Below are 14,865 nucleotides of genomic sequence, written 5' to 3'. Positions count from 1 at the left end.
GATATTGATAGAAGTACATATTTCGGGTTGGTTCATCAATATCGCGTATCTCTGTGCCCCGAGAATTGAGATAAACGACCATCCGAATAGTGTTGAGGATGGAATCCAATTTGCCAGTTGCAAATTGAAGAGGGGTTGTATCTACGTGTGATAGAGCACCGTCTAAATATTACGATATAATATGTTGGACTAGAAATACAATATGTATATTTACATAAGGTACGAAATACATTAATAAAATACAAAAAAATATCTACCACTATCATATATATAGAATTTTAAAAAGAAATAAAGCATTAAAATCTTCATTACATTAGTTAAATATGAAAAAAGTGCATTTTTGCATTCAGACCATTATAAATATTTAAATAGATGTTATATTATAAAAAGATTTTATTATAGTATCTTGCACATTTAAATAGTGTATTTTGAAATGAATTTTCTTTATTATTTTACTATTACTATACTACTACTTTATAATATTTACAAAAATCTATGATATATATTTTTTTAGATAAAGCTATAATATAACAATTTATAAACAAAATTTTATACTTTATATGCACTTTAAACTTAGAGGTTAAATTTTAGAATTATTAATTTAAATTGTTAAAATATATAATAACGAAAAACCACTTTCAATCTTAAGCATATATGCAAAGAAAAATAACAAAATCAGCAAGTATGAATAAAGTTCCAAAGTACAAGCAATTTAAAAAAATCGCTTCTCATAGGATCTTCAAAATTGAATATCTATGTCTCAATTGCGTAATTTCATCAGTCCCCAACTTTGCGAATGTAAATTTTATTTGTATGTCCCCCATGTAAGACACTTTTTACTATCGTTACCCCAACATGCTCAACGGGTAGTAATATTCTAAAATGTGCAATAAAACACATGTATATACTATAGACAACATCTGTAAAACACATTTCAATTCAATTTTTAGATTCCACGTATATTGTTGTGTAGATTCATTTTATTTTCAATATGCTTGTGAGGTACAGTCGTAACTGAAGCGAATTTGATTGATTTTCATATATTTACGTAAGAATTTTTATGATAACTTGTTATGTACATGTCATAATGTATTGTATTAAACTTTGTTTTAAAGTATCATTTTAGTGATTATAATCCAGGTTTAGAAGTTAGCAATTTTCTGTAAAGAACCATAATTATCAGAGAAACTTGAGTATAATTGTTATGTAATGAATGATATTTAGTGTGTACAGTGTGATTAAACGAATACTTTAACGATTACTATTTTGTATAACAATGAATTTAATATTTTTGTACATAAGCTGGTACAACACAAGTTGCAATTGAATCTATTAATAATTAACCAATTGCTAAATCATGAGAAAGAACGAGATAGCAATATCTAGCACTTTATTCTTTCACTTGCGTGCACCAGCGATACTTTCGTTATCGATACGTTCATTTAATTTACTTAGGAGGGTTAATTCTATGATTGCGTTATAGATTACGATATACGATAAGTCCATATTTTATATTATACAATAAATATAAAAAAATAGGTATTAATTATTTTAATAGCTTATTTATTATTGTTATAGCTGCATCTGTTTATTATAACGTTAAAGAGAAGTAAAATAACAACCACAAGATATTATTATAGGACTTGAGTTGATAAACGGGTGCCTTCACACGGCGTTAACGCTATGATATATTACACAATTTTCTTTACGACCAAAACGGATTTATAACTACGTAGCGTTGGCGTTTTCACACACATTGTTTTAACTCGAAAATTCATGAAACAAGTTATTCTCCCGAGTCTGTAATAAATAAACATAATTCGATATATTTAACACATTGCATAATGTTAAGACCTGTAAATATAGCCATAAGATTGGACATAAATAATAAAAACCAGACGGGAGTATTGCACAAACTTCTACTATTTCTGCTGCTAAGCAGCTTGCTTTCTAAACTTTGTTCCAGTAAAAGGTGAGATATGACAGTGAATAGCGGCTTATAAATTCGGCATAGTATGGATCTAATGTAAATTAATATCTTTCACTGCCGTTTTAGAGTAATTTGATACCTATAAATATTAAAATATACAATACAATGTCGCCACTAATATTTATTTTTTTATTAGCATACTACTACTTTCAGTACCAAAATTTGATTAGAATCGTTTGGAACAAAACTGTATTGTAATACAATACTACGTGTGCCTAAAAGTACTAAGAAATAGATATATTTTTGCTCTTTATATCACGTACGGACTTTCTAGTAATAGATATACCACAAAATTATTGTATAGAAGAGTGAATTCTAAGAAAAACATAGGGTAAGAACACAAAATACCCTTGCACATATTTCACAGCATCACGTACCGTCCTAATACTGCCGACAATCATAAAATGAAACATCATAAGGGGAATAAAAACTGAAAAGAGGCCGTAACGACCCAGGACGGGGTTTTAACAAATCGGTGGTCATCACTCAGGGTTATAGCCAGAGGGTAGTGGGGTCTTTTGGACCTCGTGTAGAAAGATAAGTCGGATTTTCATTGTGTGTGAGGCAACGATAGCGGTTGTTCGATTTATAATAAATCGATGTGCTATACTAGTTATTATTAGCAGGTATAATGGTACGGTTATGAGAGACTAAGTCATTTTAATTTTGAACTATATTTCGACAGTGTTAAAGTTTAGAATGTATTTACAACAAACTTAAATAAGGATAAAATATATTTTTTATATTATCTTAGCAAGCCCCGAATTTAAAAGGATTTTGAATTTGGATTTAAAATTATTTTAACTGAAATACTCAACTCAACAACAGAATGGATTTTAATATGTTACTACTCTTAATTTCATATTAAAATCCATTCTGTTGTTGAGTTGAGTAAATTATGTGTATTTTCTCCGGATCACAAATTTTTCAAATATCCGGTTATTAAAAATCAAATCGAATAGTCCAAAAAGTCATTTCAATTAATTACTATTAAATTATAATATAATTATCTTCGATCTCTGTTGTCATGTATATTTTTCGTACTAACCGTTCTGATTATAGTAATGTTAATTTTCAGTAATCATATATGTCTATACAATATACACAATTGGGTGCTCACGGATTCTTGGTCAGTTTCATTATAGAAAGAGGGACACCGGTATCCACTACCACTTTCGACTTGCATGCATGTTTAAGGGCTTCCGTTTGCTATGTATTCGTAGGTTTCAGCTAGAATTGGCTTCCTGTTGAATTATGGAACAAATCACCTAAACCTCTCTCTACTGATTATCACTATTATTCACAATTGGTACGGCAAGTGGTAGATATTAAATAATATCCTAATTTCAACCAGGAACATGGCCTGAACTTATTAAGGAGTATAAAATATTAAAAGTTTAATAATAACTATTAAGTATACCGAAACCTATTGTCGCCATTATTCCTTGTTATTATTATTATTTATTTATTTAATTAGTTGACACCGCGATCTCCGTTCCGATTCAAAATTATGTCAAAGGTTTTTTTAAAGTTTATTTATGCAGTAAATTTCTGACAAGTATTTCTAAATGTATGACAAGTATTAGCAGTATAAGTAAATAAAAATGTTGTTTTTAGTATTATATTTTACATGCAATTTTTTCATATTTTATCACCGTTTAAACCTTCCCTGGACTATCACGAATATTTCAAGACTAAAATTAGCTAAATTGATTCTGCCGTTCTCGAGTTTTAGCGAGACTAAGCAATTCATTTTTATTTATATAGATATTTATAAATTGTTATTCGAATTGTTGATAGGGAGATAGTGTTCGAATTTAATACATATTCAAAATTAGTATTAATACTTTATATTTAACGTTATACATGTTTATTTTTTTCTATTACGAATATATTATTTACAAATACAATTCTAATATTTATATTCCACAAGTCTACGCTTTCTATATCAATTATAATTTATTTCACTAATGCTATTATCTCAGAATCTCGCTGATTAATGATTTTCATTATAAGAAGTCCAAATTCGTAAATTGCAAACTTTTTAAAACAATTTGTCTAATGGCGAAGAAATCTATCTCTGTCGAAAAACAAAGGGAAAGTTTATATCAAAGGAATATTTTAGAAGCATTTATGATAATCGCTTTCTAGTTATTAGCTCTAAAATACTTTATGCGTTTTCTTGAGAGCATTCTCTCCTTATAACATTTTTAACGATATGTTTCTATATTTTTTACTGCATTATTTTTTTAAAAGCATTTTACGTCGTACCTTGTTATTTTTATTTTAAATATAAATAACAGTGTATGATATATGTTAAGCACGTCTTACTTACATATGAAAGGGAGTTTTGTTTTAGCCGGCTTGTTTTCCATTGTCATTGTCCATAGCCAGTGATGTATTCAGCATCTCAGTTTTTTTTACTTTAAAATTAAAAGTTTAATACGAGGTAAGCACTTACTTAGTTAATTTCTATACCCCATGTATAGAAATTAACTAAGTAAGTGCTTACCTCGTATTAAACTTTTAATTTTCAAGTAAAAAAAAACTTATGTCAACTTGATACTGCGGAGTTAATAATAATAATAATCTCAGGATAATTCACACAGCGCCATCCAGACCCAAGTTACGCTAGCTAGAGCTTGTGTTATGGGCACTAGACAACTGATACAAATAATTGCGAAGAATTAGCTTGGGATTAGAAGGCGTTATATGAATTGTCCTGTTATATTATATTATTATTATCTCAATAAATATCTTAACAGTTACATCCAGACAGTTCACACGTGGAGTTTTATATAAATTGATTACATTTGTGTCTTATATATATATATCTGTTCTGTTAATTATGTGATAGACTTGATCCCGCATTAGAAGGACAATAATGGTTCTAATTGTAGCGGTCAGACGTCTACACTGAATATCTGCTATGATCTCTCATACTAATTTATTGAAATTAAACAAAATAATTCAATCCCAATAATAAATGAAAAATAATTTCTCTTGATGTAATGTTTTATTAAAAAGAACATTCTTTTCTAATAACTAATATACGTGCATATATTTATATAATTGCAGTGGCTAACAAGTGGACGTCCCTATAAGATGGTAAGTACTATCCATTGCCTTTACTTAAATAGTACTTCAGACACCACGTTACCATATAACGTCCGAGTCACCGCTTATGTGTTGGCATTCCCAAGAACTAAGACGTCACGCCTCTTATCCTATTTTCACAACTTTATTACATCATTCAACAGAAACACAGTTTACAAAGCATGCTGCTTGGCTGGGGAAATTGATAAGCCTGAGTACGTAGACGAATTTATACAAAGTCTACTTTGAAAAAATTATAAAGTAATATTTCTTTTCCTACGTCTCTTTAACCTTTGGAGTGATATATACATCCGGCCATTTGTTCAAAATGTAGTGGAGTTTTCAACAAATATTTACGGCTTACGCACATCACGGTCATAAACGTATATCAGGCTTAACCGTTACGTAAAGTAAATAACAACAACAAATCCTGCGATGTATGCTTACCCAGTCCATTTGATACGATTATATTGTTTATATAGGCACCCCATAGCGTATTTATTAAAGCGAAATTCTTTATTCATATTATAAAATACATACTGCCTGTAACTTCACATATTTAATTGGACTTTGTATAGAAAATATATACAAACCTTGACTACTGTGATAGGGTAGTTCAGTATTGTCAACTTAGGACTTCACTTTATATACCCATATTTTGCTGGTTACCTATATTTGAATACAACGAGGTAACAAGATTGCTGTTGTCTCTCGGACTATTATCGGTATTTTTTTCACAGGACATTTAACAAGAAATGTTAATCGACATAAGTTTTTGGTATCGCCTAGGTTTGAATTCACGACCACGAGCTTTATGTGAGTGTAGTAAATCATTAGGCCAAGATTCCAACGATGTTATTCGATTGAAAATAATATTAATTATGTACATATTACCAATGCAATCCTCGATTAACATAATTACTTCGCTTTCTATTGAAAAAGACATCACAATGTTAACACAGACTGATTTTATAAATATAAAATGAGTTTCTTTGTAATTAATATCTCATACTTATATAGTATTTGAAATCAAGAAGGATATTGGATAAAAATGAACGTATTTTGATCACACGAACGAAATCGCAGGTGCGAACTATTAAATGTGATTTGTCTCTTTCCCTTTACTTCTGGCATCTAAGTTTACTTTCAATTTGGGCTATGACTATTTATTTATACTTCGACCGTTTTTTTAGATAAAAACTTGACTTTACCAACCTGGTAGTTACAATCTAACTTCACGTTAGATTTCATTAAGAACTGTTCAGTCGTTTACCCGCGAATAGATAACAAACAGACAGATGTACTTTCTCATTTATAATAATATTACTAGTATGAAACTATTTATTTTTTTCGTATTTTATTTAAGTTAGACAAAATATATTTCCTAATAAGTAATTTTTATTCCACTTGTGCACAATTTTGGTGGTTTAATAGTTTTATGGGTAATAGTGTAATTCACTGTTCTTAGTTGTATAATAATAAAAAAAATGTAATTTATTAATTCCGTTATATTATTAGTATTAACATTTTTTTTAAATAAAATATCTTTATTACCTACTACATATTTTAAATCTCATTTCAAATAGATGGCTATCTTATTACTTACCTAGTTTAATTTTGTCTCCAAACTGTATTGAGTAGGCCAAATATACAACCCAATTAACCGTAAAAGCAATTTGTTTACCACAAAATAATGACCAGCGGCGCCGGTTGAAAATTGCGGTCTAATAATATTATTAAATTTTCTCTCCAATATATTGTTATGACTGAATATATTGTAAATATATCATATCTTTATAGTGTAGTAGCCTGGTGGTTTACCAACTCGATGTCCACCCAAAATTTTCTTTTATTTTATTATATTTCAAAGATATTTATTGTTAAAAAATACTTGTGAATACTAATAGAATAGAATGGAATAAATAAAAATGTTATTATTATTATTATATTTTTATTAAAAGGTAGTAGTTCATATCTGGCAGAAATAAAAAAAATATATCAATTGATATTTCTGACTACATTTTTGTGAGAATCTTTCTTATTAAGAAGAGAATTATCTCTTCTTAATAAGAAAGAATCTTAGCCGAGCTTGGCTCACCCGGATACTTTTTAATCAAATGTAATGTAAACATATACAAGAAGTTATCGAATTTTAATTACAGTCCAAAAGCTTCCTTACACTGAAGGTTGAAACAAAACAAAGATTAAGCAAACAAACAAACTCAGTTCATAATTCTGATTAAGAATTTTCGTTCCCCAAATCCATAATATTATTATAAATTTGAAAGAATTTCTGTCTATTTGTTTGCTTGTTAACTTTTCACAAGTAAACGGCTATCTATGAAATAAATATCGGTGTCTCTAAAAAATATATATATGAAAGTAGATTGACACCGGCTATATCAAAAAATATTCTGGAAGATGAAATAAAGGATGAAAGTTCAGACAAAGTCGCGAGACTGACATTTAGTATTTTATAATTTAAAATGATGGTATTAATAAGATTTTATAAGGCTCTATACTCATTGGTAGTTACCCCGTGTTTTCACAAAAAACAGATATTTAAATTGGCCAATATGTGGTGTTAAAACAGTAGTAGCAAATCTGCTGTGAGTAGTATAATGCTCAAAGTCACAGGCGCCATCCTCAACCACCACTGGTCGACGTCAAATCTAGCGTCGATGACGGCATCAGTCAATCGACCAGTGAGAAGCACCGCTCATCACGCGACACATATGAGCACCAATAAAAAGGGTGGATACTCCACCCCTATGTAATTTCAAAAACGTTAAGTTGTTGCAATAAACGCTTCATGAGGAGAGGTCACAGTTTCATTTTAAACCACTCTTCCTTTACAAAAAACAAATTAACATAATTTCTTGGACCTTCGTACCCGGATCTTCATCAACCAGCAACCAGAGGAGGACAATTGTTGGATAAAAGGCAGCAACAGCACATCAGTATATCGAACATCATCAATAAAGCGCAGTTCGGTAAGACGTACCAGCCAAGATATCCCTCAACCTTCCTCTTCACCTGTGTTAATACTGTTTTTTCAACGTTTCTAGTGTCGTGTGTTAATACTTCACGCAAATTACGATCGGTGCTAGTGACTACAGTCAACGGTCAACGCTTCAAATTTCGCAAACGTGAGTACTCCATATTCATACCACACAACCCCAATGATGGATCAGGCTAATTTATCAGTTCCCGTAAAATCCCCTACTAGATCTCCTAATAAAACTAGTGAATTAAGTCTATATATACGCAAAAGAGGCGTCATTAAAGGTAGGCTAACAAAATTGGATAAATACATAGAATCAGTCCTTTTACAACCGTCTTCATTCAAAAAAGCCGAATTCAAATTACGCATACAAGGCGCATCTTCTCTATTAACCGATTTTAATGAAGTTCAGTCTAAAATTGAAGAGTATTCTGATGATATCGATGAACAATTAGAGCATAGGGAAGAATTTGAAACAAATTATTACGGTGTGATTGCTAGGGCTGATGAGTTGCTATCTGGTGACAAATCTACCGAAGATTCTCATAAAGGATCTCTTAATTTAATGAAATTGCCGACCTTATCTTTACCTTCCTATGACGGTTCCTTTGAAAATTGGCTGGAGTATAGGGATTGTTACCTATCACTAATACATAACTCCAAAGAAATAAGCGCAATACAAAAATTTCATTATTTAAAATCATCATTGAAGGGTAGCGCTGAATTAGTTATAGACTCACTAGAGTTTTCTGCAGCTAACTATTCCGTTGCATGGGAGTTACTCGTAAATAGGTATGATAATAATAGATTACTTATTCATAACCACGTTAAAGCATTATTTTCAATCCAACCATTGACAAAGGAATCACCAGAGTTATTGAGAAAGCTTATCGACACTGTACTTAAGAATATACGCGCATTAAAAATTCTCGGTGAGCCTACTGAACATTGGGACACACTAATTATTTATATAATCGTTTCAAAATTCGATCCCATCACAGAACGCGAATGGGAGCAACACAAAACACTATTATTTTCAATTAACACCAGTGATTCTCAATGTCGGTTGAAACTTCAAAATTTGCTTGATTTCGTTGGTCGTAGGGCGGACATGTTAGAAACGTTAATAGTGTCAAACAAACCGATGCACAATAATATTAAAAAACAACACATTAATCAGTCGCAAAAGATACACTGTAACGTTTCTTCCATGTCCACAAATAAACCACAACAAAATACAATTACACACTACAAATCCTGCCCTATGTGTCATTCCAAACATCCATTATATTCATGCCAGCAGTTTTTAAATCTATCAGTTTTAGATAGATGTAAAATAGTCACACAAAATAAATTATGCGAGAACTGTTTACGCTTAGGACACTCGGCTACTGACTGTCGATTCGGTCCATGTCGGCACTGTTCGTGTAAACATAATACACTATTACATCGAGATGACACACACTTGCAACGAGAGGTTACTGATGGAGGCACGCAAAATAACGCTTTAACGTTATTCACATTAGATAACAAATCGCATGCACAGGTGTCGACTAATAGTGAACCGGTCTTGCTATCTACTGCAGTTCTTGGCGTACGGGACAAAAGTAAAAACTATATCAGCGTCCGCGCGCTTCTCGATAGCGGTAGTCAGCGGTCGTTCATAACACAATCATTATGCAATAAAATAAACGCACAATTAATACAGTCCACTTATAACATAAAGGGTGTAGGCAGCGCCGTTACACAGTGCACACAGACTTGTAACATCAATATCAGGTCCCTGTGTAGCTCCTATACTACCAATATTCAATGTTTAGTGCTACAACATATAACAACAAAGTTACCATCAACATCAATAAATATAAGTAATATTTGCATTCCTTCTCATATACAGTTAGCGGACGCAAAATATTTCGAGTCACAATCGGTCGACATCCTATTGGGTGCCGATTTATTCTGGGATCTCCTTGATGAAGGAAAGATTCGTCTTGAAAATGGTCCATTTATACAAAACACAAAATTAGGATGGATCATTTCGGGACCTATATATACGCACACTCCTAAATACTCACAAGTTTCATGCAATTTTACTCACACATTAGACTCACAGTTGCGTAAATTCTGGGAACTTGAGGAATTACCGAGGGTCACTAATGTCCTCAGTATTGAGCAAAGGGCTTGTGAGGAACGCTTTACAAGTACCACAACGCGCACAGAGGAAGGCAGGTTTTGTGTGCGCATACCTTTCAAGGATAGTCCTAAATTATTAGGTGAATCATACTCTCAGGCACTGAATCGATTTTATGCACTTGAGAAACGATTACAACGCACACCCGATTATAAACAATTATACATTTCATTTATGCGGGAATACATTGAGCTGGGGCATATGTCACGAATACACACATACAATACTCCACACTACATAATGCCACATCATGGTGTTTTTCGCGCCCATAGTACCACAACAAAACTACGGGTTGTATTCGACGCAAGCGCAAGTACCACCTCGGGTAAATCGCTTAACGATTTACAACTTGTAGGTGCACCTATACAAGGCGATCTAACTGCCATATTATTACGCTTTAGGCAACATCGGTGGGTGGCATGCGCAGACATCGAAAAAATGTATCGTCAAGTGTTGGTACATAACGATCACCGTGACCTACAATTAATATTGTGGCGCGAAAATCCCACTGATGAGATAGGTATATACCAACTCAACACTGTGACATACGGCACAGCATCAGCCCCATTTCTTAGCGTTAGGTGTTTGAAAGAATTAGCGTCTACAACTACAAATACAAACATTAGTAGAATTATACGCGAGGATTTTTATGTAGACGATTTAATTACTGGTAACTCTGACAGCAAAGATAATTTAACTCACACATGTAACGAGATTAGTCGGATTTTGATGACAGGTTGCTTTCCATTACGCAAGTGGATATTTAACTACAAAGAGGACTCGTCATCAACACCATCACATAACTCACACGCTTCAAAGGAGTTATCACTCGGCGATAATGTGCACCAAAAAACATTAGGCCTCGGTTGGTGTAATCAATCTGACACATTTAACTTTCGTACAGAATTCAAAATCGATTATGAAATATTAACTAAACGCGTCATATTGTCAAAGGTTTCTAAAATTTTCGATCCGTTAGGCATGCTTAGTCCTTTTATAATTATCGCAAAGATTTTATTACAAAGGCTATGGTTATTGAAAGTTGGCTGGGATGAACCGCTACCCAATGACGTCACTCACCAGTGGTTGCGATTTGTTGATAGCATTCCATTACTTACGAAAATAAATATACCGCGACACGTAATAGGTAACAATTCATTACGCATAGAATTGCATATTTTTACAGACGCATCACAGGTTGCTTATGGAGCTTGCGCATACGTGCGCAGTATAGGTAACGATAATAAGATTACAGTCCGATTGTTATGTTCAAAAGGAAAGGTCGCGCCTATAAAACCCACCAGTATTCCGCGTCTCGAGCTTTGCGGAGCTTTGTTAGGTGCTAGGCTATATGAAAAAATTAAACAGTCACTACGATGTAATTTTAGTAATATAGTCTTTTGGACCGACTCGACTATTGTTCTCGCTTGGTTACGAATGAATCCTAACTTGTTAAAACCATTTGTACAAAATAGGACGGTTGAAATACAGGAGTTAACGCGCGATCATTCATGGCGGCATATATGTGGTAGCCAAAATCCAGCGGACATAGTATCCCGCGGTGCCTACTTAGATACACTACACACTAATGTTTTATGGTGGGAGGGACCGCCTATTTTAATTGATTCAAAGTATAACTCATCAACCATTTGTTGTAGTGAGAATGAGGACAGTTCAGGTCGTCTGTTGTCTGATTTACCCGAGGTTAAATCAAATTCAGTTCATATTTATCACATAACACAAGATTTGAGTTGGTTTCCTTTTAATAGATTCTCACAACTCAATCGCATGATACGCGCCTGTGCGTATATTTTACGCTTCATAAATAACACACAAATTAAAAATAATAAACGGACAGGTGTACTGAGTGTCGATGAGTTGAGTGAATCACAACAAAGGTTAATACATTTTGTTCAATTGGAATCCTACTTTGACATTTACACTACATTAATAAAAAATAATCAATTAAATAATTCGCACAATTTATCAAATTTAAATTTATTTCTAGATAAAAATAATTTAATTAGAGTAGGTGGTCGGCTTAGTAATTCTACTTCATTTACTTACGACAAAAAACATCCCATATTATTATCAGGCAAACATCAATTTACCATACTACTGTTTCGTGCGGAACACAAACGTCTACTGCACGCAGCGCCACAGGCTCTCTTGTATGCGATAAGAGAGGTATGGTGGCCGATTGGTGGGAGAAATATTGCCAGACAAACCGTACATAATTGTGCTAGATGCGCTCGCTTTCGTGCTAAACCGCTAACACCTCTTATGGGTAATCTTCCTGTGCAACGGGTAACCCCTGGATTTCCATTCATGTGTTCTGGAGTCGATTATATGGGTCCGGTTTATATTTTAAATCGCAAGGGCCGGGGAGCACGCGTTATAAAGGCATATGTTGCAATTTTCATTTGTTTTACTACTCGCGCAGTTAATTTAGAATTGGTAGGTGATTTGTCAACAGATGCGTATTTATTAGCTCTCAAACGATTTATTTCTCGCCGTGGTAAACCATCTGACATGTTTTCAGACAACGGCAGAAACTTTGTAGGACTCATGAATGAATTTCAAAATTTTCTCTCTAATTGTTCACAAGATATTATTAACTACGCTATTAGTCAAAAAATTAAATTCCATTTCATACCTCCTTATTCTCCTCATTGGGGTGGTCTGTGGGAAAGTGGTGTACGCTCATGCAAGAATGTATTGCGACGCGTAGTCGGTAACTTGCATTTAACATATGAAGAGTTCAATACGGTATTAACACAGGTCGAAGCTGTTTTGAACTCCCGTCCACTTAGTCCTATGTCCACAGATCCTCATGACTATTATCCCTTAAGCCCAGCTCATTTCTTGGTCGGTCGTCCGCTGACTGCGCCGCCGTGCTCTGATGTTCAAGACTTCACGCCATCAAACTTGACACGATATCAACGGGTAGAACAAATACGCCAACATTTTTGGACAAGGTGGTCCAAAGAATATATATCTGAGATGCAAATAAGGAACAAATGGAAAACTCGCCAAGCAGACCTGAAGCCAAACACCTTAGTGCTCATTAAGGACGACCACTTACCTCCATTAAAGTGGCGTTTAGGACGCATCATTTCCACTCTCCCGGGCAAAGACGGGGTATCAAGAGTCGCCGACATAAGGACGGAGACCGGCATCGTTAGGCGGGCATTCTCTAAAATATGCCCTCTTTGGAACGAAGAAGAAGAATTGAAAGTGGAACCTTCCAAGGCCGGGGGCATGTTAAAACAGTAGTAGCAAATCTGCTGTGAGTAGTATAATGCTCAAAGTCACAGGCGCCATCCTCAACCACCACTGGTCGACGTCAAATCTAGCGTCGATGACGGCATCAGTCAATCGACCAGTGAGAAGCACCGCTCATCACGCGACACATATGAGCACCAATAAAAAGGGTGGATACTCCACCCCTATGTAATTTCAAAAACGTTAAGTTGTTGCAATAAACGCTTCATGAGGAGAGGTCACAGTTTCATTTTAAAACACTCTTCCTTTACAAAAAACAAATTAACAGTTCATTTACAAAATATTGAGTATTTACACGAACCGGATATTATATTTTAATTAACAAGCATACAGCAGTATTTACCATTTTATAGTGGTGTGAATTATTAATTATTATTTAATAGTATTGCATTTAAAACATTGAAATTAATTAAACCATTATATACGTAAATAAATATTCGCAACATACAAAAATCAGGTAAATTTGTTTGTATTTTCTGACATATGTGTACAATATATGGATTCCACATTGTAGCGTCGTTCATCGTTTCGAGATAACTTCTTACGAGCGAATTGTATAGTTTTAATAACCAGAGTTATTATTGAAGGCCAGGGAATATTAAAATACATTCATTGTGTTTAGAATCCTCTCTAAGCTTTGACATAGAATATCTAATAGTACTACATACTCGTTTAGATTTAGAGGTTGAGATATGATAGTGAAATAGCTGGGTATTTTAGTAATTATCATCAATGTGAGTTCTATATATAAGCTATATGTATAGTTATAAGTATAAGCTATATTACTGTAAAATTTCATCAAATTCCATTCAGTAGTTTTTGCGTGAAAGAGTAACAAACAATCATCCATACTCACAAACTTTCGCGTTTGTAATATTAAAGTAATAAGATGGGGTAGTTACATACGTCGTCAGCTGTCAGGTATATAGTAAAACAATTGACTGCTCCACATTTTGCGGAATATATGGAATTCAATGTGATAGGGAGCGAGCCTATAGTGCCTTTTCTCAGATTAATTTTGTTTTTTTATCGGTGTCTCATCCCTAGAGAGTAGACAGAAATAAAAATAACACAAAAAGTTTTTATGTCGGCCAGATTTCAGTCCTCGGGAATAGCACTATATTGTTTTGTGATCTCTGTGGTGCTTATTCTGTTCGTTTTAATAGGTATCTATTGTCGCTTTTCATCAGGTGAGCCATTAGCATATACAATGGATTCTTTAGTATTCCATAAAAACATATTTAATTGATTCAATTAATACTAATCTTTGTCAGTATTAAAAATAAGAACAAATTTCAA

General features: G+C 33.3%; 2 protein-coding genes across 2 annotated transcripts; both read left to right on the top strand.

Annotated features, from left to right (window-relative positions):
• Window positions 1-8,271: 8,271 nt before the first annotated feature.
• On the top strand, window positions 8,272-12,019 carry LOC131844771 (uncharacterized). The gene is made up of 2 exons (XM_059193732.1): window positions 8,272-11,842; window positions 11,940-12,019. Exons 1-2 carry the CDS (start codon window positions 8,272-8,274, stop codon window positions 12,017-12,019), a joined length of 3,651 nt encoding a protein of 1,216 aa, XP_059049715.1.
• On the top strand, window positions 11,880-13,700 carry LOC131844790 (uncharacterized). The gene has a single exon (XM_059193755.1). It carries the CDS (start codon window positions 12,070-12,072, stop codon window positions 13,555-13,557), a length of 1,488 nt encoding a protein of 495 aa, XP_059049738.1. The 5' UTR covers window positions 11,880-12,069; the 3' UTR covers window positions 13,558-13,700.
• The last annotated feature ends 1,165 nt before the right edge of the window (window positions 13,701-14,865 follow it).

This window comes from Achroia grisella, unplaced genomic scaffold (genome assembly GCF_030625045.1).
Source record: "Achroia grisella isolate CSIRO2021 unplaced genomic scaffold, CSIRO_AGI_Agris_v1 utg413, whole genome shotgun sequence".
NCBI lineage: Eukaryota > Metazoa > Arthropoda > Insecta > Lepidoptera > Pyralidae > Achroia > Achroia grisella.
The sequence above is the reverse complement of the archived record's forward strand: the minus strand, read 5'-3'. Positions and strand labels throughout refer to the sequence as shown.

Excerpts from the sequence above, each read along its gene's own strand:
- LOC131844771 (XM_059193732.1), top strand. The coding sequence starts at position 8,272 with ATGGATCAGGCTAATTTATCAGTTCCCGTAAAATCCCCTACTAGATCT. Across the intron at positions 11,843-11,939 it reads AGCGGACATAGTATCCCGCG|TGAGAATGAGGACAGTTCAG; the intron begins GTGCCTACTTAG and ends CATTTGTTGTAG.
- LOC131844790 (XM_059193755.1), top strand. The coding sequence starts at position 12,070 with ATGATACGCGCCTGTGCGTATATTTTACGCTTCATAAATAACACACAA.